The following is a 25,080-nucleotide window of genomic DNA, read 5'->3' as shown; positions in this document are numbered from 1 at the left end:
ATATTAATTACAAACAACTTGGTTGACATCACCCTGATAAACTGAAATGTATTTGCTTCAACTAAAATAAAATGGTTTATTTTCCAAGTTCCGCGAACGCGCTTCTCATCGATTTATCTGCGTTCGGTAATGTGACAGACATCCGCTTCTTCCAATCAGAGCTCCTCGGCCCCGCCCTGCGAAAAGCGCTCAGCTCGGACCAATCCCAACCGACTGTTTGGCGCACGTGTCGGTTTCGCGGCAAAAAAGATTTCGCGCGAAAACCGTCAGGGGCTTGTTTAGATGTAGATCAGCTGAGACAATAACAACAATAAAGGACGATAACGGGGTAATGACGGCGGTTTAACGGGTGGATTGCGGCCGGGGTGAGCAAGCGAGGTCCACCGATTGTTATGTTAAACCGTGCGCTTGTTTTTCGCCGCTTTATGTGCTTATATTTCCAGTTTTGTCGGACTGCTTCCTGCGTGCCCCAACAAAACAAGGGGATTGAACAACTGCCGCTAATAAGTTAGCTAACATGCTAATCTGCCCTATATATTCATATTCGACCACATCTATGTACTATCCGCTGGACTGATGCTCGCTTTTATGGATATAGTCTCAAAGATGATTTTAAGTTCCCGTGATGCTTTTTTGCGGCGTGGATATTTTGTTCTGATCGCTCACTTCTGTAAGCTGCTGTAAAGTTTTAATAGCCTCTTAACTTCGCTCGGTGTTTAATACAAGGAGGAGTAATATTGTTCTAGCGGCGTGACCTGCGAGTTTGGCGGCTGCTCGGGTTTGTTTTGTGACCCTGTTCGAGTCTTTGTCGTTTGGTTGGAAGCTAGCTCGTTAGCCGGGGTGGTAGCTGTTCAGGGGCAGTGTGGCCAGGCCTCGGCTCTACTGTACTGACAGGAGAGATGAAAACAAAAGATTAGCTTGCTCCCTTTGCTAGCTTGCCAGAGTGGATTTCTCCCACGGCCAGTTTCGGACTTATTCGCGGCGGAGCTTTTATAGTATGCATTTAGCAATATTTCATGTGCCAAATTTCCTGTTTGGCAGCACACCCTGGCTTGCTGTTTCAGCCTCAGCCTGAGTTTTAGGACGTGGCTTTACATTGCTGTGGTGTAATGAAAATGTTTAACAAAATAAAACAGTTTATGAAATGTTCCACCTGCTTATGAACTCATTCGAGACAGTTTTCACGAGAATTCACCGTTGTTGCCTTCATTCACAAAAAAATGGCAGATGTGAGTCGGTGCTGATACTGTCATAACAGCATCTTAGTTTATAATCACCACCACCACCGCCACCCAAGTCCAGTGAAGAGGGGCTCCTGGTGACACACTGCAATGTCAGAGACTCTGATAACAGGGCAGACATCGGAGGATCTGTTAGCAGACTTTGAGACTTTGCTGAACTCTGGGAGTATCAACTTGGACGAGGACCACCAGATAGTGATTATCACCAGCCCCAGCAATGAAGGACTCCACTCGGCCCCTGCCCCGACCAGCACGGGGGAGATCCTGCTGTTCGCCACGCCACAGGGCCCAGCTGACGTAGGGATCCAGGACAAGAGGAGACCACCTCTGGGAAGGCCACCGGTGAGGAAGGGAGGTGTGGGAGGAAAGGGGAGAGAGAGAGAGAAAGTGAAAGAGCAATAAGGGAAGTGGTTAAACTGAGAAGTTGTTCGTTTACATACTGCACGTAGCAGAGCTGCTGTAAGTTACCCACCTGTTGCTGGTATCAGTTTCACATTTCTCTGCTCGTAAACAGTGCGTGACTGTGTCAGCAGTTAGTCTGTTACTGTCTTATGTCTGTTTCTTACTCCAGACATGTGTGTTCCTTCAGGTAAAAAGGAAGTTGGACCTGGACAGTGACCATCAGTATGTCAGCACCACTCGACCTTCCACAGGCCAGGCACCGCTTTCCACTCCTGCTCCTCCCAGAGGTACAGCTAACAGCCCACACCCCACTCTAAAAAAATCCTCGCCCACACATCCTTGCTCACCTTTGCCCTCAGCCATTGTCATAAAAGCAGCTGTTCTTTTATCAGCACGGCCTGTCATCCTGTCTCCTCCAGACTGGCTGTATTGAGAGATACTTACAAATATTTGTCTATTCAAATAATAGAGAGACTGGGGTTTTTTTGAGAATGGAGCAAAGGAAGAGGCGCTGCGATTTATCAATTCATTTGATCCCTTTCATTTGGAGTATCTGGGCACTCTGCATGCACCAAAAGGATCAAATGATGGACTTGAAATGGAAAAGCTACACGTGACACACACATTATATTAATTGGTATAATGTGGAAATACGAGTCTATCCCTCATGCAAGATAGACTTCTGAACCGTTTAGAAATGCAGTCCATGTGGATTTCCACTGGGATCTGTTTGGAAGGAGATGGATGCAAAGCAGCTTTTCAGTATCAGTCATTGACGAAATCCACAGCTGGATAGCAAAGAGGGGAATTTTTTCCTTTAAATATCAAAAGCACGGTGGTTAGCACTGTTGCCTCACAGCAAATAGGTCCAGGCCAGGGTCTTTCTCTGTGGAGTTTGCGTGGGTTCTCTATGGGTACTCTGGCTTCCTCCCACTGTCCAAAGACAATGTAGTTAGTGGGTTAGGTTAATTGTAACTCTCAATTGCCCATTGGTGTGACTGAGTGCAAATTGTTGTCTGTCTCTATTGTTAGCCTTCCGACAGACTGGCAACCTGTCCAGGGCGTACCCTGCCTCTCGCCCTAAGACAGCTGGGATAAGCTCCAGCTCCTCTGTGACCCTGAGGAAGAGTCCCATTTTTTAAAGTGACTGATAATCTTCATTTGAACCTTTTGCCCACCCCAAACCGCTGCCTCAGCTTACGCTCTAGACCAGTAATATGTGCATTTCTTTTAATTCTTGTATGTATTCTCTTTCTGCCCAGTTCCTCGGACCACGGCAGAGAAGTCTCGGTATGACACCTCTTTGAACCTGACCACCAAGCGCTTTCTGGACCTGTTGTCCCAGTCGGCCGACGGCGTGGTGGATCTAAACTGGGCGTCTCAGGTGCTGGATGTTCAGAAGAGACGCATCTACGACATAACCAATGTCCTGGAGGGGATCCAGCTCATCTCCAAGAAGTCAAAGAACAACATCCAGTGGCTGTAAGTGTTCAAAGACGCCTAAAACAGCAAATGAAAGAAATCTGGGAACGGGAGCAACAACTGTGGCAGAATAAATTTGAGTGCTTGGTGGGTGTGTCTGGAGATCCTAAGCAGTCGGTTTTTCTCTCGTCTACCCCTGCAGCGGTAATCGCATTGATGCGGCTCTGGTTTCCCGCCATAAGGAGCTGCAGAGGGAGGTGTGTGACCTCACAGATGCTGAGGAGCAGCTGGATGATCTCATTTCCAAATGCAATCTGCAGCTCAGATTGCTCACAGAGGACCCACAGAACAAAAAATATCCTTTTTGTTTTGAGTATCAGGTTGTGTTACAGAGCTCAGAGTGTTGCCGTGTGCAGACTCGTCACGTTGTGCACAGCTCTGTGATCTCTAAGTGATGAGCTGTGATCTGTTAAATGGAAAGTAGCTCCAGCAGCAGCAGTGGAGCCGAGCTGAACATGTGACACTCGTGATTTGTGCTTCACTCAGAAATGGATGTCAAAAAACAGATGGCCTAAGCATTTACATTAATGAATAAATGAAATTATTCCTTAATCGCTGAGTTCATCACACTGGGGTATGTGCGCTGTCAGGACTTGAGGCAGTCGTTCGATTCCCCTGACCAGCTGGTTATGGTGATCAGAGCTCCACCAGAGACCCAGATGCAAGTTTCAGAACCTTCTGAGGTAAAAGCTTTGAAAACATTTTGCCCAGGTGACTGGACTCACTGTTGTCGAGGTTTCTCCTAACGGTGCACATCTGCCTGCACATCCCAGGGTTACCAGGTGTCGCTGAAGAGCACGCGAGGTCCGATCGACGTCTTCCTCTGTCCAGAAGACAGCTCTGGCGTCTGCAGCCCTGTGACAGGAGGCAGTCCCTCTAAACCCAATGCTGACCCTTCCCTTGTTCAACCTCCCACACAACCCACCGACCAATCACAACCCAGAACCTGCTCCACAGCCCTGGAAGTGGGTTTGTCATCTCCAGCATCCACATCATCCACTGTAACAGCAGTGTCGCAACAGGACCCCTCATCACTGGTGTTAGGTGGCGACACAGGTGAGCGTTGTAAATAAACCACATTTATGTTTTAATTTGTATAATTATCATCATGAACTCTTTTAAGGCCACTTCTGCGTAACACAGTCTGTTTCCAACACTGACATTTTAGCCAGTGCAGCCAAAACATGAGGAGCATGTTTGCCTCACCTTTCTTGAACTAATATATTTCCAGGAAGTCCCACAATTTTGCTTAAATTTCTCCAAGGACTTTTGTGGTCTGTCTCTAAAATAGAGCGAAAATGAATCCTAGCTCTGTGGCTGTCCACGACAAGAAGTGTTTTCTTAGGTTGGGATTATCGTCAGGCCCGGGAGAATCCACAGTCCATAGGAGACTCACACCTGACAGGGTTTTGTGAGATGGTTTCAAAGTTTTATTAATGTAACCTGCTAAAGATCTCTTCACACTGAACTTTTTGTGTGTTGCTTGGACATATAGAGAGCATCAGTGTTGGAAAAGACCTTTTATTTAATTTAAAGACTTTTATTTATAGTATTATTCTTTTTATCTTTATTATATCACTATATATAGTGAGAACACTAAACAAATGAATAATAAAAACATATTTATGCTTTTGTGTAAGCTATGTATCCAGTATATAAGACAAAGTATTGAAGCACAGGCAGATATGGATGATGGCACACTCCAGCGACTCTTAAAGTGCCACTGCACTAAAAATTGTTTATCAGAATCTATCTAGAAACATACAGGAAAACATTAACAAAAACACAATGTCAACAATGTTCATGTAACATTGACATGATGTCACAGTTTTTTCTGAACTTGTAAGGCTTTGAGTTTTATAAAAGTGGTTCCTAAAGCTATATAGATGTTGATAATCCTTCCCATAGTTTCGTCCATATTGATGAACACATCTAGGAGGATTTAACACAGCATAGTGTAACTACATCCTGTAATCATTAACATATTTTTAGTGCTTCAAATCACTCCACAAAGGTAAAGCATAAGTAAGCATAAGTTAAAACTACTACCAATTATACCAATCTATAAATTTAGTACGGCTCAGTTCAGAAACTTTGTAACACTTTTTTTATAATAACAAAGTAGACGCTTAGTCTTGTAATATGAGATTTCCGACATTTTGTTGTTGTGTCGGTCGATTGTTGTGTATTTATTAGAAATGACATCTTATACTGTAACTTGGTGCAGCTTTTTAATCCTCTCTTTAATCTCTTACTATTTCTTACATTTTCCTTTCTGTGACAGAATCCATCCTGGGAGGCGACCCATTCTCCAACCTTGGAGACCTACCTGATTTTGATCTCTCACCGCTCTCTTCTACGGACTTCCTGAATGTAGAGGGCCTTCCTCTCCCATTGGACGGTTTCATCAACTTGTCCCCCCCTCACAGTCACGACTACCACTATGGACTAGAGGACCATGAAGGCATCAGTGAACTGTTTGACTGTGACTTTGGTGACCTGTCACAAGTTTTGGGGGCCGATTAGAAGTTAAAAAACAAAAGAAGAGGAGCGTGCGGGCAAATGATTATAAATTCAGGCCTTCTCCTCAGTGATCTGGAGCTCCTTTAAAACAAAAAAAGAAGAAAAAAAAAGTGGGAGTCAATATTTTATGGACACATCATTGTCAAAAATGTAGTGTTTTCATTGTGGGGGTTTGGAGAAATGTTTTGTGTATTGTTTTAATTGTGATCCCCGAAATACCACCCTGACTACAAAATCTCAAATAATTCCCCCTAAATTGTACAGCATATCATTAGCACTTCTCTTTGGCCATTCAAAAGTTTTAGACCAAGAGTTTAGCTTTAGAATAGCTATTTAAATTATTTATATGAATGTTATTTTCATATTTTGTACCTTGTGAGTTTTCGTTATTGATGTTTTTTTCCAAGCGGATTGTGCAGGTGTTTGTGTGTGTGTGTTTGCGTGTGTGACGTTGGGACTCTTAGGGCTGGTTTCCTAAACACTGACATGTTATACCTCTTCAGGTTTGTTCCTCAGATGGCTCGGACTAAGCGAGAAACTTCACACACGTCCAGGACTTTCAGCCCAAAGCTGCTTCAGTGAGGCCAGCTGGGCTTTACAGAAGCATTTTGGCGTTGCGGTGCAGTTTAATATTTTTCTTTCACACCTACAGAGATCATTACAAACCCAAATCTAAAAGGCTTTTCCCTTTTTAATAATGTGGTTCAAAATACTGGAGTCTTGATAGAACTGGATCCTGTAACATGGCTTCATTGTGAGCTCCAAATTAGATTTGCACAGACCCAAACTCTACCACAGTCAGTGGATTTGGATACAGTGTTACTGTTGTTAACAAACTAAAAACTGTGGGAAACTGGAACTTAATAAATGGTAAAAGATTTACCACGACACTTTAAATTTCTTTTTTGTAAAGAAAACATCTGCACAGTAGTCAAGCGCTTTAAAGTATGAAAATGGCAAAGATAGAAACTCCACTGCATGACAAAAAAAATGGCCGCTTTGTGGATCGATGTGAACTTAGCCTGAAAACTTAAGGTATGTGTTGTCAGTGTGCAGGAAACCAGGTGGGTAAAAACTAATACTGAATATCTTCTTTATTAGTTAGCTAAGCGTTTAGCTATAGTCTCAGGTGTTCGGAGCAGAGCAAAGTCTTAAATCAATTGTTTCGATGCAAATGTGTGTGGGCGTTACGGAGGTTAATGGTAGATTTTTAAAGGTGTGTGTTTTAAAAAATTGTCGTTTAAATATTTTAGCTGTAGGTTCGAGTGAGTTCACCGGATGTCTGCAGATGGAAGTTCCTGAAACAACCTGACTGTTCGTGTCGTGTAGGTGGGGAGGAACTTCCAGCAGGTCCTGAGCCCCGGACCTCCCAAACTAGTCATTGTTTTCTAGAAGTATTCAGTGTGGTTTGTTTATCGTCCTGGGTGAATCAAAAGACAGCTGGAGCTTCACTTTTACCAATCCAATCAGTGTAAAGCAGTGACGACTCCAGGAAGGATTCTTGAAAGGAGTTCAGAGCAGGCGCATCCTGTTATTGTTCAGTACATGCACATCGAGTCAGTTCAGAAAGTTGTTTGTGATGTTCACGCCTTAAATCCATACCCAGTCAGGTCAACAGGGTGGTACATCTTATCTTAGCTGCGAGTGATCGATTCTGTGTCGTCTTCTGCGACGGTCACACCGGCTTCACTGCACGTACTACTTTGTTTGTTTTGTTTTGTTTTGTTGTTAAGGAAACCATATTGATTTTCAGAAGTATGTGGCAATAACAGACATTTTCACATCATGTACTCAAGAGTATGAGATGATAATTGTAGTTAGAAATGTCTGTCGTATTTTCTCGTCCTAAGTTATGTAAGCTAACATGTTTCTCATTTTGTTTTTTTTCCCTATCATTCTTTAAATATTGGATTTCGTGTGTGCAGGTGCATGTGTGTGGAAAATGCACATTTTGTTTTTATTTTTTGGAATTTAATATTTATTTAAAAAGGGTACAAAAAAAATTTTGATCTATTTTCTGTCAGGAAGGGACTTTTATTTTGTAAATCCATGCAAATCATTAATTTCTAAATGTGCTATTTGTAAATTAGCTTCTTATTCGTAGCACATTTTTAGATTTTTGCTGTGTTTTCTACTCAGTGCATTTTCCTGCCTTAAGCTGTTGTCCATGTGCAACCTTTGAATTGGCGTGTGATGCCAAAATTTGAAAAAGAGAAGTCTGTTTTTGTTTTGTTGATTGATTTATCTGTAACTTACTTACAGTTCAGATTTAAGTTTTTGTCATGTTGCAGGCAACATTGCTGTTCTAAGGTTGTACATGAAGTATTTTGTAGCCTTTGGGTGCCTCAGTCTCATCCAAATGTTTTCAAATGTTGTAACTGCTGTCTTGTTTCCATATAACTTCAAAATACCATCTGAGAGGTTTTCAACTGTTGTTACAAGCCACTAGACTCCTTTTATAGCAGGTGATGTAACACGTTTCGTCTCCGTGTTGGACTTCAGCTCCCATCTGCAGCTGAACCGACCAACAAATGTAAGCGTATTGTGTTCACTGCCTCCCCCTTCCCAGGACAAATGCAGCAAGTGCCTTGCTGAGGTAAAGCAGTAAGTCCCTGAACATATTCAGATCAGGATATCTTAATGTGTGGCGTCCTGATTTTCCGCTGGTTGTTTGTAGAATCTGTTTGATTTTTGTTTGAAAAAGTTTGCACCTTCAGTACTCAAATCTTTTGCAATTGTAAGATTCAAAGCACGCATAAGGACACAAGTGGGATTTTTCTGAAACAATGGGCTATATTGAACTTATCATGAAATGACATTTGATCCTAGATTTATAACACTATAAAATGCACATTTTGAAAGGCAAATTTCTTTCTGTTGAAGTCGCCTTTGAGTACAAAATAAAATAATCCAGATCTACTGACAAATCTTTAAAAAATGATGTGGTTTAACAGAAGTGAACGGAGTGCAGCCCTGACTAAGTTGCTGTTCTCAGTGCTGGCTTATCGAGAAACTTAACAATCTTCTTGGTTTTTTTCTTCCTTCATTCTGGTTAAAGTTTGTACTTGTGATTTACTTATGGATCCCAAAATGCCCTTTTGTATCAAAATGTCTTTTGACAAAAATAAAAATAACTATTTTCATTTGAATCATTTGTGTCGCAAATTGTTTTTGTGTGATATAAACAAAGTACGAGGTGTAGCTATTACCTAAGACTAATGATGCTTTCTTTTACATCCACATCAACCTTTCTGAGTGCTTTAAAAACAGCTGCCTGAATAACCTAAAATTATTGGTACTTAAATCGGCAATACTGGCCCTGTATTTAGTTGCTATTGGATCGATCCCAAACTTTGTAGTGTGGCACAGCACTACTGTGGCCACCAGACTGCTGAACACTGACCACTAACACTTCATAGACACTTCACTGTCACTTATCGAAACTACAACACGTATGCACTCCATATTGTACATAAATCCCATTTTTGCACAATAGTCATCTGCTGACTTCTGTATATGTTATATATATGTATATATACCCATACACGTATACATATGTATGTGTAGATATATATCTTTGGTATGTGTGCATATATTCTTATAATTGTACATATATTTATTCTTATATTTCTCATATTTCTTATATTTATATTTTGCTTTGTTTCTTGGGTTTCTTGTATTTTGCACACCACTGTTGCTTGTGAAGCTTGCACCCAAGAATTTCACTCACATGTGCCGGTGTACCAGCAACGTGATGTGACAATAAAAGTGATTTGATTTGATTTGATACATGTTAAATGACAAGATACACGTGTTCAAATAGCATCAATTAACACACAACTTCAGTTATTTTATTTCTATGTGATAATTCTTCATAATTAAACAATAAGAACAAGGTTACAGGACATCAGTACAAGTCTGATGTCCTGTAATCATTATGACGCTATAATTTGAAATACAATAACACATTAAGTTTTTGTACAAAGTATCCGTATCAGATCAGTGTCGTAGATGCCACCCTGAATTTTACTTGGTATCAGATCGGAAAGGAATTCAGTGGAATCACAAATGTGTATTTGTGACCATTTGTGTAACAGGCTACACCCTCAGCAAGGCACATCTGCCATGTTTTCAACACTTGGGTAAAATGATTATGATGCAGCACTGGAGACTTTTTACTTTGAGAAAACTGTGGGAGAGTTTGGGACCTTTTCTCATCCATGTGCTGCTGTTTGTCACACTGTTTCTGTCCGTCTGTCTGTCTGTTGGTTGTTTTGCGAGCCTGTAAGTCCCTCTGCTCTTCAGGACTGATCTACAGAGTTAGTGATAATCATGGATGGATGGACGGACGGACGGACGGACAGGCATTTCTCTCAACTCCCTGGCATTTTATGCTGTAGTCAGAACATTCAAAATAGGCCTACTCCTTTTATGAGCAGTCATTGTTTAGACGGTGACTTTTTCCCCTCCTTTCTTGTAATTTGAACTCTACAGCCAAAGCAGTCTTTAAATGACGCAATCGAAGGCAAACTCCGCACTTGCTATAGTCTAAAGACCTCGTATGACTTCATTTTAATTAAACAATGAGGAGACAAGCCACAATGAAATTGCTCAAATGTCCGATTAGTTTTTGAGCCTTTGAAAATGATGGCACTATGCAAAAATGGCTGTAATTCCTGAAGGGTTCAGTCCATTATATTGACTCTAAAGGACTTTAAAAATATATCTGAAGTTCTTTGTGATATAAAAATGATAAATCATAAATGTATTCATCTAATCCTGCAAGTCCATCACCACACATTTGACTGGCTGACTCACAGTGCTGTTGCTCAGCATTTGATCATTGACATTATTGTGTTTCACTTATAGTAATGGGTTATGTGGAAGGCGTTTTTCAGACATCAGGAGATTTTTTTTTCCTGGGTAGACTTTGTGAATCTGACATGCATGTGTGGGGTAGCGAGTTCTCGATGAAAAGGCATGGAGAACTTCACACAGAGATGCCCCAGCTGGCCTGTGAGTTCTCGCTTGCACGCTAACCACTGCACAGCTGTTTATCATATTGTCGCCCCTATGCCACGAGCGCTACACTCTTGCAGTCCACTTGCAACATCATTCTGGGGAAATGTGTGACGTGTTTGTGTTACAGAAACAGGTGGGGCATACCCTGAAAAAAAAAGTAAGAGTCTGTGCAACCTTTCTGCTGATGAAAGTCAGTCCTCTGTTAGTGCTTTATTTTCCGGACCCACTAAGTGAAAGGTATGAAAATAGGTTTTAAGGTTTGGTTTAAAGCACACAGACTTCATTTCATACTGTTTCATAAACTCATGGATGAACTTTGAGTGTCACCAAAATGAACCACACTATTTGACCTCAGAAGCTAAAGATGTAGACTACTTTGATATTAGAGTTGTTCTGTTTGATTGTGTTTTGTGAACTTTTAATAGAATATCAAATAACAATGACAATGCGCTCCAAAATTTTCTTGGTCTGTATTTTAAAATACTGAATATTTCATGGAGTACATAGAGTATCATTAATGACTGAGAGGCAAATACAAATTTCATTAGCGTGATCATGCTGCAGAAGAGCTTGGCAGGTTTTAGATGTCTCAGCGAGCGTCACATGAAACCTGTGTCATTTTCTAGAGAAAGTGAATCATAAACTTAATAATAAACCACGCAGTTTCTCTGGAAGTTTGAAGGGACAACACTTGAATGCTTGAATAGCGAATACTTGAAAAGTTGGAGGGTGTGTCTCCTGCTGGTATGAAGTCTCGTGGACAGGTGTGCAGAGTGAGAAGGTTAAAAAGCCAAGCAAGAAGAAGAAGAAGAAGAAGGAGGAGGAGGAGAAATGTTTTTTGTGTTAGGGTTGTTGACTTTTCTGTAGGTTTTGCACTATGAATAAAGAATAAAGACACTGACACAATTTCCTGCTGTGCTTTTGCAATTTGTGATTTGTGTGCAATTTGTTTGTAATCTATGACGTACACTTTGTCACACACCTGAATACTTAAAATCAGATAAGAAGAAAAAAACCCTGAATGGTGATTGGGTAATCACTGGAGAGGTGTGAGATGTTTAGCACTGGGAAGGGCTACTTAAAGCATGCCTGTCATTCTTCCAGACACTTGCAATTCTAGCTGTCACACCATGGACAACATGCAGCAGACAATATACAGCATCAATGGTAAGTGCACTCTGCCACTCAGATGTAACTTTAATCTTTTTCTTGTCCACAGGAAGGCACATGTGTGCGTTTGAGTTGCTTTAGAGCTTTGCTTAAATGAATTGATTAAATTTCTTATGATTTTGCATAAACAGTTTATTTTCCAGCTGGAAGTAATCCAATCAAGTTTTATTCCAGCATACATTAAGTGCAAAGAGTAAGGAAAATAACACTAATATTCTACCAAGTAATCTGATACATGGAGTTTATGTAATAAATATAAATATTACAGTTGTGAAGCAGAATAGGATAGTTTTTAACATGAATGAGAGAGGCAGCATCATTTGTTAAGTGATTTAGTTTGTTAAGTAGAAAGAAACAATTTCAAATCATTCATTGCAATATTTTTTCTTGTGCTGTTGTTTATTTTTGTGTTCTTCTATAGTTCATTTTACCCAGCGGTAATCCAGAAAACCTGTAATTCCTTTAACACTGATTTGTAAATTAAAATTGATGGCTTTGCTGAAATTCATCTCCAAAGCTGCCGTCTTACCTTCTTATCCCCGTCTGTTCTCTAGTTCTTGACAGATCTTTGTCATGTGTACTGTCTTCAGATCAGTATGGGTTGTGCCATCTGTTTTACAGGTACCACTAACGGCCACTGCCGACTAAAGTCCATGAACTTTGAGATTCCCGAAAACAGCATTTCCCATGAAACTCAGGGGCTTAGCAGGAGCCGACTTGTGGTTCGACGAGGGAAACCCTTCAAAGTGACGCTAAAGTCTGACAGTTGGCTGTGGAATCCCTCCACTGAGAGGCTGGTGCTGGAGGTTTGTTTAGGTATCAAAGACTAAGACTGTTCACATTTAAAGCAGTACTTCTGATTTATAAATACCACACTCATACTTCTTCAAATGAAAAATTGCACTCAAAAGCATTCAGGAGCACCTTTGCACCAGGGCAGTGCTGATATTAGAGGGACAAATTTGTCACATTCTCCAATTATATAAAGATATGACAAAATTTGAATATGTAAATACCTGTTTTTGTCTATTAAAATTAGAATTGGAAACCTTGATACAGTGTATAACAAAATTACCAAGTAATTACACAATGAATACAACAAGTACATAAAATTAAGGTGATAAGGTAATCATTTAAAAAATGTGGCAATATTGGGCGGAGGTTGTATTTTTTACTGGTAATATTGGGTGGAGGCTTTATTTTTACTGATGACTCACAGTGAATTTACCACTAAATAAAAGAAGCTTTTTTAAAGACTGTTTTTCCTTTATTTGAGGAAACTGTAGCAGCTGCCAGACAGCAACAGGTCAAAAAGGGGAGAACCACAATGTTTTGGCCCTTCTGAGGTATTGGAAAGTGTACAGGTCCCAAAGGGAGGGCAGACAGAGAGCAACCAGCACTCTTCTGAGCTATGTTGATGATCTGCTGAAGGCTCCTCCTCTCCGGTTCAGTGCAGATTCATGCACCACACTACAATGCCAGCATCCTCTCTATGGGGAGGCTGTACAATATCACTAGCAGCTTTTGGCCCAGGTGGTTCTTCCTGAGCACTCCCAGGAAGCGAAGTCACTGCTGTGCCTTTTTAGTGACTGGTTTAGTCTCAGCAGTGCAAGACAGGTCATCAGAAATGAAGGTACCCTACAATTAGAAGTTTGGGACCCTTTCTACATACTAAGCATCGATGTAGAGGGGATTGGATCTATGCCATTCTTCCTGAAGTCAAAGGTTTTTTAGTGTGCTATATGGCTCCTTTGGGCCTGCAAAAATACTTCAAATTTGCAAAGGCAGAAGTCCATGCCAAAGGGACTTCCACAAAAGAATGCTGCCCGTCTGCCTGACACACCTTCATTTTTGATGTTGCTTATCTCACTGTGTAAGACATGTGCATATTAATAACCTGGGGATTAGTTTGTCAGTTATACAACAGTGTGGGTTCTTTAAAACAAGAACAAGTCATCAGTGCACACCCAAATTTATTTGATAGTCAGTCAAAGGACTTCCAAATAATTAATCACTGGTTAGAACTTGTTGTCTTTAGCATAGACTTCATATACAAGATGGATGGACCATGACATCATCAATGGTTTGTGGATAGGCATGCCAAGGTCCAATTTTAGCATTTTGGCCATTGGCATCGGTTTGTATTTTATTTTATGGTAATTCTACTTTCAGTGTTTCATGTGAGAGAAAAGAACAGCTTTCTAGAACAGCTAGTTTTAGAAAAAAACTAGCTAAGTTTAGCCATTATATATTTTTTTATTACGAATTCAAATTATACGGTGGAAATGATGCTGCTGTTATTTTCATTTATTTATTTTCTTTACCTTACAGGTGGCCTGTCAAAGAACATCCCAGTCCTGCTCTATGAAGAACAGTCCCACCCCCCAGCCCTATGACTGGACAGCTACAATCTACCCAGGAAACATGCATCCCCAGTCAGTCATTATCCACATTTGCTCTCCTGTTCAGTCATCAGTGGCTCTGTATGAACTCCTGGCCCACATAGAGACCAGACGGAGCAGAAAAAACTTATGTATTGGGAACATTTGTCCTACTCTGCAACCCTTGGCTGAAAGGTGAGTCCATGTAGCTGCTGCCACTTGCTGTTCTTGTCCACAGTCTGCTGTTATCCTTTTGTAGACATAATTCCACCTATCACCGCTTTTCAGATGATCCAGTATACATGCCACTGGATGCCCATAAAGAAGAGTACATCAAAAGTGACTATGGGCTAGTGTATATGGGGAGCAGTTCAAATGTTAGCAAGCGTCCATGGTCATTTGGTCAGGTATGTGACACCCAGAATCGTAGAACAAGTCTGCATAGATCATATATAGTAGCATTATTAGCAGGTAACGTGCTAAATTTCCATCCACATGTATGCAGTATGAGCCTGGAGTCCTGGAAGCATGTCTGAAGCTCCTGGAGTTCAGCCCGCAACACCTCGCTGACAAAAACAAAGATTATACATTACGAGCCAATCCTGTCTACCTCAGCCGAGTGGTCTGTGCTATGGTGAGAGACAATATAATATAATGCTAAGCAATTTTGTCCACAGTAAAAGGAAACAAAAGTGAAGTCATTAATGTGTTTCTTCCTGCTCTAGATAAACTGTAACGATGACCTGGGTATTCTGGAGGGGAAGTGGCAGGGCAGCTACAAGAATGGTGTGAAGCCTACAGACTGGAGTGGCAGCGCTGACATCCTTCTCCGCTGGGCCTCATCCAAATGCAGACCTGTGCGTTATGGCCAATGCTGGGTCTTTGCATCCGTCCTCTGTACAGGTAGGATGTGTGTTTAGGACGAGATCATTGGTGAAATTTGTGTTTGACTGAGTGCAGAGCTGTTAGGGTTATCTACGTCTCATGGAGTTCTAGATTTGTTGACCTAAATCTGTCTTAATTTCTCTACAGTACAATAGTGATACCAGTATTAGTCTCAATAATACTTTGGTTGCTTGTCCTTAAAGCAAGAATTGTCCAAACAAGTCAGCACAGACCCAAAATCTAAATATATACAGGCGAGTCCACACAGGATGGATGTTGCTCTTGTGATGCTTAAAATGCTGTAGATTGACAGAATTCCATCATATGCCTCTTGACTGTCAGATACACATCAATTATTGGATCTATTTTCTTTCTTTGAAAGTACATACTGTTTAGTCTGCACTCCCATGGTAACTTGGCATAGGCATTATGTCAGCATTGCTATATGACTATTGAAGATATGGTTTCTGAATGATATTAAAGCCTGTTTTTTTTTTCTCTCTCCAGTAATGAGAGTTCTAGGGATTCCCTCCAGGGTGGTAACAGTTTTCAATGCAGCTCATGATGGAAATGGCAACATGATAATTGAAGAGTTTTACACGAGAACAGGGGAGAAGTTCGGCATGTCAAAGGACAGCATTTGGTTGGTGTCACTTGCTCTTAACCATAAATATACAATTTCTTTTTGTAACTGGTTAAATATCTGGTTCTTGCAATCTGCACTCGGTGACGGCTTTATTAGCTAGAAGTGTTCACTTTCCTGTTAACTCAAAGATCTAATCAGCTAGTCACATGACAGCACTTAAATGCATATAGGCATGTAGACATGTTCAACAACCTGTCGAAGTTGAAACCAGGCATCACTCAAACTGTGACGAAAGGTGATTTAAGTTATTCTGAATGTGGCATGGTTGTTGAGGTAATAGGAGAATGCTTCAAGCTGACAGCAAGGCAACAGTAACTCAATTAACCAGTCATTGCAACCAAAGTTATAGAAGAACCGACTCTCAACTGCAGCAGAAGAGTGCACTTGTCACCAGAGAACAAGAAACTAAGGATACAATTCACACCGGAATAATACACATAAGAAATACTGGAAAAATGTTTTCTAGTCTGATGATTCTCAAAATCTTCTATAAGAGTTGGATGGTAGGGTCAGGATTTGTCATAAAACATCATGAAAGGAAGGATCCATTCTGCCTCGTATCAATGGTTCAGGTTGCTGGTGGTGGTGTAATGGTGTGGTGGATCCTTTCTTGGAAACTTTGGGCACCTTAGTACCAACTGAGCATCATTTAAACACCACAGCCTGCCTGAGTATTGTTGCTGACCAAGTCATCCACTGAGCACAGTGTCCCTATCTTCTGATGGTTGTTTCCAGCAGGATAACACACCATGTCACAAAACCCAGATCATCTTAAAATGGTTTCTTAACCATGACAATGAGTTCATTGTACTCAAACGGCCTCCACTATCACCTGATCTCAATCCAACAGATCACCTTTGGGATGTAGTGTAATGACAAATTTACATTATAGATGAAGCGACAAATCTACAGCAACTGAGTGATGTTGGAAGAAAATCTGTGAGGAAGCAGCTTGTTGAATATGTGCCACAAATAAATTAAGGCAGTGCGCAAAGCAAAAGAGGGCCCAACCTGCTACTAGCACAGTTTATCTAATAAAGTGGCTTTCAAAAAAAACGTGTAACTTGCTAAAAGGATGTTTACTACTACAAATATTTTTGTTTTTGTAAAATTAACCTGACTGTTCTGTATATTAATTGTATATGCACATCATATGTAGTTATCTCTACTTGACCTCTTGCAGGAACTTCCATGTGTGGGTGGAGTGCTGGATGAGGAGACCAGATCTTGGTGCAGGGTGTAACGGTTGGCAGGTAGTGGATCCAACACCGCAGGAAAAGAGTGAAGGTACATGTAGGCCCCTGTTCCAAATAGCTGTCAAAATGATGCTCTTTATAGATTGGATTGATTTCTTTCTACTTTTTTGAGTAACTAAGTAAATGATTTGAGTTCACCTACATAATTAAAACTTTATGTTTGACAAAAGAGTGTCTTTCTTGAGGTGGAAAGTGACAAAATAATGCAACAGATGTGAATGATACTGACTGATATTTCTCTGTAAACACATTGATCCTCAGGGATATTTTGCTGTGGACCTTGTCCGGTAGCTGCCATCCAGCACCACTGGTTGGACGCCCGATATGACATCCCATTCGTCTGTGCCTCTGTTGATGCGGATGTTGTAAGGTTAATTGTGCACAATGGACTGGTGGTGGGAAAGACGGTGGACACTGAGTGTGTGGGAAAGCTCATCTACACCAAAAGCATCGGATCAGATAAACCAGAGAATCTGACGCCGACATATAAACCTGACAAAAGTAAGAGAATGTGCTCAATCTATCTCTGAGGCTCGTCATAGCAAAACGTTTCTCTTATAATTTTTAAAAAGCTAAAGATCTTCAGCAATTGTTTCTTGAAAAACAGACACTGTAATGAGAAAAGAAGTACAAGTAGTTTTATTTCTGCTTTTTCTTTCAGGAGGAAAAACATCAGTCTGTGCTAGAACACTGCAACACCAAGGTCAGTGTCTGTACCTCAGAGCACCCCCACCAACCTTTCAGACTCCCCTTATTTCAGTGGCAATATTAATGAAAGAATTTACTTTGCACAGATCAAAATAGCATTCATTTCATATTGACTGTTGCTATTAGGGACAGTTGTCTTCTTAACACATAAGAGTTAAGGGTCGTAAAAGTCAACAAAAGACATGCCTGATACTGAGAAAACAGTCTTTTATGGTTGCTCACTATTGCAACATAGTGACTAACAGGAGCTAGTTCACTGCCAGTGTTGATCAGTGGGCTATGCTGAGGCAGCAGAAGTCACTAACAGGGGAGGAATTTCCACACACCTTTAATCATCTAGGGCAGGGGTAGGGAACTCCAGGCCTTGAGGGCCGGTGTCCTGCAGGTTTTATATCTCACCCTGGGTCAACACACCTGAATCAAATGATTAGTTCATTACCAGGCCTCTGGAGAACTTCAAGACATGTTGAGGAGGTCATTTAGCCATTTAAATCAGCTGTGTTGGATCAAGGACACATCTAAAACCTGCAGGACACCGGCCCTCGAGGCCTGGAGTTCCCTACCCCTGGTCTAGAACAAGCTAGATTGTTCAAGGGGTGAAAATCAAACCAACACTAGCCGCATATCTTTAACCTGAAACAATGTACATGTTATCACCAGGTATAATGTCACCCAATTTGAACGTGACCCTAAAAATAGTTGGGGTCCCAAAACTGGGTGAGCCCATCCACATATGTGTGACCATCACAAACCAGTCCAACAACCCCAGGGTTCTGGTGGGACACATCAACGCTCAGGTGAAAGAGTACGACAGCAGCCCAAGTGAGGCCTTCTGGGACGCACAAACAGAGGTGCAGATACAGCCATTTTCAGGTGACTCAATACATTCACGATTCCAATACATTTACTATTGCACTGCTTATATATAGATTACTGTTTGATAAATCAAATAACTAACCTTCCCTTTGATTTGCTTTTTTTCTTCCTTTTCCCATGACGTTTTCCTCATCTCCAGTGACAACACTCAATCACACCATCTCTCATTGTAAATATCAGTCATTCCTGGCTGGTGATGATATTGTGAACTTGGCAGTGGTGCTAAAGGACATGATGACCAAAGAAACATTTCTGGCTGCTGAAGAGTTCAGCATAAGTCCTCCACAAATAACCATACAGGTACAGCAACATCAACCCTCCCGTCTCTGCAACTCACAAAGTATTATATATGAATTACGTAGCACTGTCTTCCTTTCTCTTCCTTCCTCATCTTCCTCACTTTTATCTATTTCATGGCTGTCAGCTGAATATGACAAGATCAGGTTATTATTGTAATGAAGAGCAAAGTGAAAATCACATCAAAAGAGCATCCACAACAACAGTCTCTCTAACATAGTTTGGTGACCTAAATCAAATTACCTTTCACATTATGATGTCAGTCAACTGATAATATGTCGGCCTTGCAGGAAAAGATTCAGCAGCACATATAAATTTCCTTTGCTGTTTCCTGACCAACTGTATTCATTCACGTTACACCATATATTAAATTCCAAAGCCTATTTAGTGTAATTAATGACCTTCATTAGGCTCACCAAAACTAGAAAATAAAAAATATTACCTGGTGGTAACATGAGTCTCAATTTATGGTCAAGCATTCAGATGGTAGGGTCAGAATTTAGCGTAAAGAATCTGAAAGCGTGGATCCATCCTGCCTTGTATCGATGGTTCAGGCTGATGTTGGTGTAATGGTGCAGGGGATATTTTCATGAAAAAATCTGCTAGCCTTAGTACCAACTGAGCGTTTTATTTTAGTTTAAACACCACAGCCTACACTGTTGCTGACCATGTCCATCCTTTTGTGTGAGCACAGTCTACATCATGTCAAGCTCAGATAATGTCAAACTGGTTTCTTGAACATAATGATGAGTTCACTGTACTCAAACAGCCTCCACAGTCACCAGATCTCAATCCAACAGATCAACTTTAGGGTGTGTTGATATAAAAAAATTCACATTATGGATGTGTAGCCGACAAATCTACTGCAACTGTGTGATGCTATCATGTCAATATGGACCAAAATGTCTGAGGAATGTTTCCAGTACCTTGGAAACTAACTAATGAAGTAGTTGATGACTGTAAAGATGACATGCTGTTAGTATTCAGAAGACTTTAGATGTTTCTCAATAATCTTTTTCTTTCATTTTCCTACTTACAAATTCTTTTCATTTTTATCAGCATGTTACGGTATTCAAATTTGGAGAGGTACAAGTGTTAGAGTAAAGGTCATGAAGCGTTATGATCACAGGCTCACTAAAAACCATATTCTTTACTCTCAGTCAGTAAGCTCTCACAGTCTTATCACTGGTCCTTCTGGGCTCAACAGAAAACAACAGCAATGAAAACTAAAATTTACAAGAAGACGAGCATTGTGCAGTGTACATATGAATATGTAGAATTATACACTGCTTAAAAATTAAAGGAACACTTTGAAAACACATCAGATCTCAGTGCTGGATATCTATAGTGACATGGACTGGAATGAAAAGGTGCCACATCATTTCATGGAAAGTGAAAAAAAATTATACAGTAGGCTAGTCATTTTGATGAAATTTCTTAGCGGCAAATAAAATGGTACTAGGTACTTTGTAGGGCCCTCACAAGCTTGCCTGACAATGTTGGGACATGCTCTTAATGAGATGACAGGTGGTGTCCTGGGGATCTCCTCCCACATATGGACATGGGCTTTAGTGAGCTCCTGGACACTCTGAGGTGCAACTTGTTAAAGGCAACATAACATTCTTCACAGCTTATCCACACCCTTTTATGTCTGTCACATGTGCTCAGGGTGAACTTGCTCTTATGTGTCAAAAGCACAGGACACCAGTAGTGGACCTGCCAACTCTGGTATTCTATGGCAAATGCCAATCAGGCTCCATGATACCAGGCAATGAACGCAGGGCCCTTCAGAGGTAGAGGATGTCGGGCCCTCAGGCCTCCCTCATGAAGTTTGTTTCTGATTATTTGGTCAGACATTCACAGCAGTGTCCTGCTAGAGGTCATTTTTATAGGCTTGGCAGTGCTCATCCTGTTCCTCCTTCCACAGAGGAGCAGACACCGGTCTTGCTGATGGGTTAAGGGCCTTGTACGGCTCTGTCCAGCTGTCCTAGAGTACCTGTCTGTCTCCTGGAATCTCCACCATGATATTGAGCTGGGAGACAAAGCAAGCCTTGTGGCAATGGCATGTATTGATGTGCCATCCTGGAGGAGTTGCACCAGCTGTGCAACCTCTGTGAGTTCCAGGTAGCACCTGATGCTACCATTAGTAACAATGACTCTGGCCAAATGCAAAACTAGTAAAAAAACAAACAAAACAGAATCGATGAGGATGGAAAGAATGTCAGTGGCCTCCACCTGTAAAACAGTTCCTGATTGTCTCACTGTTGTCCCTATTTTACAGCTTTTGTTCATTTCATTAGGACCAAAGCAGCTGAAACTGATTAACAACCCTCTCTGCTATTTAACTGACCAAAAAAATATCCCAGACTTGATGCATTACTCTGATCAAAAAGTTTTTGATTTTTTTCACACAGAGTATAAGTCACTTTGCTAAAGAGCAGAATAGAGCCCAAAATGCTAATGCTATTAGCATTTTTAGCAGTGTCTGGTGAATCATTTACAAAAGCCAAAAGAAAGGTGGATCCATCTCACTAACTAACTAACTTGTAAAACACTGATAGATAATGTTTGGTGCCAGAGAAGATATTGGTGAAAAACGCTGTGTGAAGAAGAACACCACTAGCATTCAAAACTTTATAAAACACAAGCTTCCACCTCGAATTCATATGAAAACTTCCCACACTTCTTTAAAAATATCCATATTTTTTTTCCTTTTTTTATTGGGTTAAAAACAGTAGTACCTGCCACAATCAGTTTTACAGATCATTTTTTTTCCTGTGTGCTCTTGTAATTGTGGCTGCTCTGCAGATTGAAGGAGGCAACTCTATCCAGGTGAAGAAGGAGTGCACAGTCCTGGTGTCCTTCACCAACTGCCTCAGCACAGCTCTGTATGAAGCTGTGTTGACTGTGCAGGGAGCCGGCTTGCTGGAGGGCAAACAAGTGGCCAAGTAAGTGTCTCAAAAAAACAAAACTATCTTCCCTTCAAATCTGAACTGGGCAGATGTCTGAGGAATGTGGCCTGAGAATGCGGTCAGGTATGTTTCTGCAAGAGTAGGAACAAGTTGCTGTCATATATGTCGTCTAACTAGGAATATACATTAGTGCACCATTGCCCACAGGCAATTAATTTACTGTTCCAATTATTTAATGATGACCTGTTTACATTATCTCACTTTTAGAAACGCAAGATTTCTTCATCGAGAAATTAGGTTGCTCAAGGTTCATGGTTGTTGTTTAAGATTACAAGTACTGTAAATCTGTGGCTGATGGTAAGGTGGAACGTCTTGAGGAATGTCGAGAGGTCATAAAGTCTTGAAAAGTCTACAGTTGTGCAACACCTCCTTTAAAAACAGTGTTGTTTCAGTCATCCCAACTAAACACCGAGCGTCTACTGACCAGTCTGTATTTTCAGGCTTGGCAGTGAGTGTATTTAGCTTCAGCTAATTTGCCTTGTTTTTTGTTTTTTTTTACTGTGCCAAATATCATTTTAAAAACCTCTTCATAAAATCCAACCTTTTTTTTCGTGCATCACACAAAATATACAGGACCCTGATTTTTACACACTGAATTTCACTTGGTTAAATTCAGTATCTTTTTATGCGCTTCAAGGATGTGTAAGATATTGTAAATCTGTATCCATTGGCTTTTTATTTGCACAGACACCCCAGGGAGGAATAAATTAGCTAACAAGGGAAGAGATTATGCAGAAATAATGTATCTTGTTAAGATGTTATACATCAGATTCACTGAGACTGGTTTGGCATTGGCTTTTTGGCTTGATATATAGTGGAGAAGAAGAGTAAGGTCTGCGAGCCAGAAAAAAAATCTCTACCTGGCAAAGGTTTCCTTGAGAAATTGGTAGCATTAGTCAAAATTCATCATCCACAACACATGGAGATATTAGGATCATTTTGTACTGTGGGATAGAAAATCCCTCACCAATTTCTCCTTTATTCAGTTTGTACTATTACTACCTGCTTTCGCCTGTGCGAAACATTAGATCTCCGAGCTCTGGAGCTGTACTGTGCGTGTCTTTGTGGGAGGTGAGATGTGAAAAGAATACATTTGTCTGCTCTGTCTCTCAGGATAATTCTCCTGCAGCCAGGCGAGAAGATAGAGAAGAAGGTGTCCATCACGGCTACTTCACCTGGCACCAAGCTGCTGATGGCCACTTTGTCACACAGCAACAAACCCAACATCATTTCCAGGTGGTACCACACAGTGCCTGTCACAGCATAATGACTACGAAGAGTTCATCAGCGTAAAACAAATTAAAAAGTGATATTAAAGTAACACTTTAACCTTTTGACTATTGAAGAATACAAATGATGTTACATGAAGGAAAAAGTGTGATTTATTGTTATTATTATTCTGTCATGAACACAACTTGGGTGAAGATGTCAAGTTTACAGAGTGTGTTTGTTTACTTTGCAGTCTATACTTTAAATATATTCTACTTATTAAATTTATTTATTTTTTCATCACACCTTCCAATGTTTAAATGGCGTGCACGCATATTTACACTGCAAGGTCAAAGTTTTATGTTATATTAATACATCTTTGTTTGAGTTACCTGGGGGTGTGGCTTCTCTTTCCCGGTTGGCAAAATGTGTGGCAAAGGGGTGGGAGAGCTGAAGTACTGCGGACAGCCTAATTGGACGAAACCACCTTCTTTATTGGGTGTTTCAAGTTTGTTTAATTGTTTTGTATTAGTTGGTTATATAGTAGCCATTTTGTTTCCTCCTTGTGTGTAATTTGGTTTAGCTTAACCAGTATTTAAGTTCCCTCCTGTGTCATTTCAGGGCAGTTTGTCTTATGTTTGTTTATTCTGAGTTTAGTTTATTGAGTTGACCTCTTTTATTTGTCTGCCTGTTTAGGTTTTTGGCTTGTCAATTAATTTTCATGTTTTGGATCAATAAACCCCCTTTTTAGAATTAAACACCTGTGTTCTTTATGCCTTACTGCTTGGTCCCTGACACAGCAGCGCATGAATGTAGCATATTTCTTATACAACTGTATGTGTTGTCCTACAAAATGTGATTATTATACTGTATCTCCTTTTTCTATGACTAAATAAAAACACAGACCTGCTTTTTTTTTCCCACTTGGAAGCTATTCTTATTGAAATACCGTCCATAAATATATATAGATTATCAGTGCATGATATCTGCTTCAGGGAGACGATGAGATTTAAGGTTAAATTCCAAAAAACTGGCACCGACTGCTCTTTCATGAAATAATTCAAAGCTGCTGTCAGGGGGACCAAAGCGTAATATGTAGTTTGTGAAGAGATTCATGACCTATAAATGAACATTAAGTTCATGTTACGTTTCTACTCATGCAACAGGTAATAAGTTTATATTTGTTTTTCTTTTTGAATGTAAACCAGACAGGCTCGGTTTTATCATTTTTTTTGTCCTTGATACAGGCCAAAAAACCCTTCAGTATCATGCCTATTTCTCTATAATGAGAAATATGAACAACACATGAGTACAGTCTTGACTCCCCCCTTTTGTTTTTATCTGAGGCTGGACTGAGCTGCATTGCTGTAACACAAAAAGACCACCAGGCGGCAGCAGTGGCTTTTCCAGTTGTCTGTTTTTTACTTTCTCCCTCATGCAGCTGTTTGTTTAATACCAGGAAATGAAAGTTTGCCCTGTTTTAATGTCTTTAATGTTGCCTCTGAGGTTCTTTTCATCTTTTCCCCACACTGGCTTTAGTTTAGCTCTTCCTCTCATGCAAGTAAGAGGCTGAAATTTAGACTGCTAAACTTACTGCAAAAAAAACAAACCCAGTAGATTTTGGGGGGTCAGAGGATATCATCAAAGGCTCCTGATATAGGTGAACTTTAACATTTGACTTTAGGTTATTTTTCAGCTTCCCGCAAGACCCAGGAAGCTGAAAAGTGATGGGAAGAGAGATACTCATTCCTTATTCTGTTCGGAAACAGGTCCATCAGCCTGTAAAACTATACCTAGTGAGCTTGGATAAGAGCTTCTTTTTTTCCAGCACTACCTCCTCTGTTCCCTGTCAGTTTAATGGGCTTGTAAATGGAATAATATAGAAGATCTTGTCTGTGTTTGGGCATTTCATTTCAGGCACTTCTGGGAGATTAGAAGATGCTTTACACAGAGATACATTGTGTCTGCACGGGTGCAGCCTTTAGATGAGGAGCGTTTCAACCTAAAGGA

The 25,080-nt window shown here is 40.6% G+C and overlaps 2 protein-coding genes across 2 annotated transcripts; both read left to right on the top strand.

Moving 5' to 3' along the window:
• The first annotated feature begins 237 nt into the window (after positions 1 to 237).
• Positions 238 to 8,797, top strand: e2f1 (E2F transcription factor 1). Its single transcript, XM_003449122.5, has 7 exons — positions 238 to 1,583; positions 1,831 to 1,930; positions 2,906 to 3,125; positions 3,268 to 3,420; positions 3,694 to 3,808; positions 3,899 to 4,181; positions 5,410 to 8,797. The coding sequence occupies exons 1-7, from the start codon at positions 1,332 to 1,334 to the stop codon at positions 5,649 to 5,651; spliced, it is 1,365 nt and encodes a 454-aa protein (XP_003449170.1). The 5' UTR covers positions 238 to 1,331; the 3' UTR covers positions 5,652 to 8,797.
• Positions 8,798 to 11,773: 2,976 nt separating this feature from the next.
• On the top strand, positions 11,774 to 23,973 carry LOC100697959 (protein-glutamine gamma-glutamyltransferase 2). The gene is given in 16 exon segments (XM_005454097.4): positions 11,774 to 11,837; positions 12,462 to 12,656; positions 14,172 to 14,212; positions 14,214 to 14,363; positions 14,365 to 14,416; positions 14,510 to 14,628; positions 14,727 to 14,855; positions 14,947 to 15,124; positions 15,614 to 15,749; positions 16,936 to 17,039; positions 17,270 to 17,509; positions 17,670 to 17,711; positions 18,377 to 18,589; positions 18,732 to 18,892; positions 21,698 to 21,837; positions 22,975 to 23,973. Coding segments are annotated over 16 exon segments (2,091 nt in total). The 5' UTR covers positions 11,774 to 11,800; the 3' UTR covers positions 23,129 to 23,973.
• Positions 23,974 to 25,080: the final 1,107 nt, after the last annotated feature.

The sequence above is a fragment of the Oreochromis niloticus genome, linkage group LG20 (assembly GCF_001858045.2).
Source record: "Oreochromis niloticus isolate F11D_XX linkage group LG20, O_niloticus_UMD_NMBU, whole genome shotgun sequence".
Taxonomy (NCBI): Eukaryota; Metazoa; Chordata; class Actinopteri; order Cichliformes; family Cichlidae; genus Oreochromis; species Oreochromis niloticus.
The sequence above is the reverse complement of the archived record's forward strand: the minus strand, read 5'-3'. Positions and strand labels throughout refer to the sequence as shown.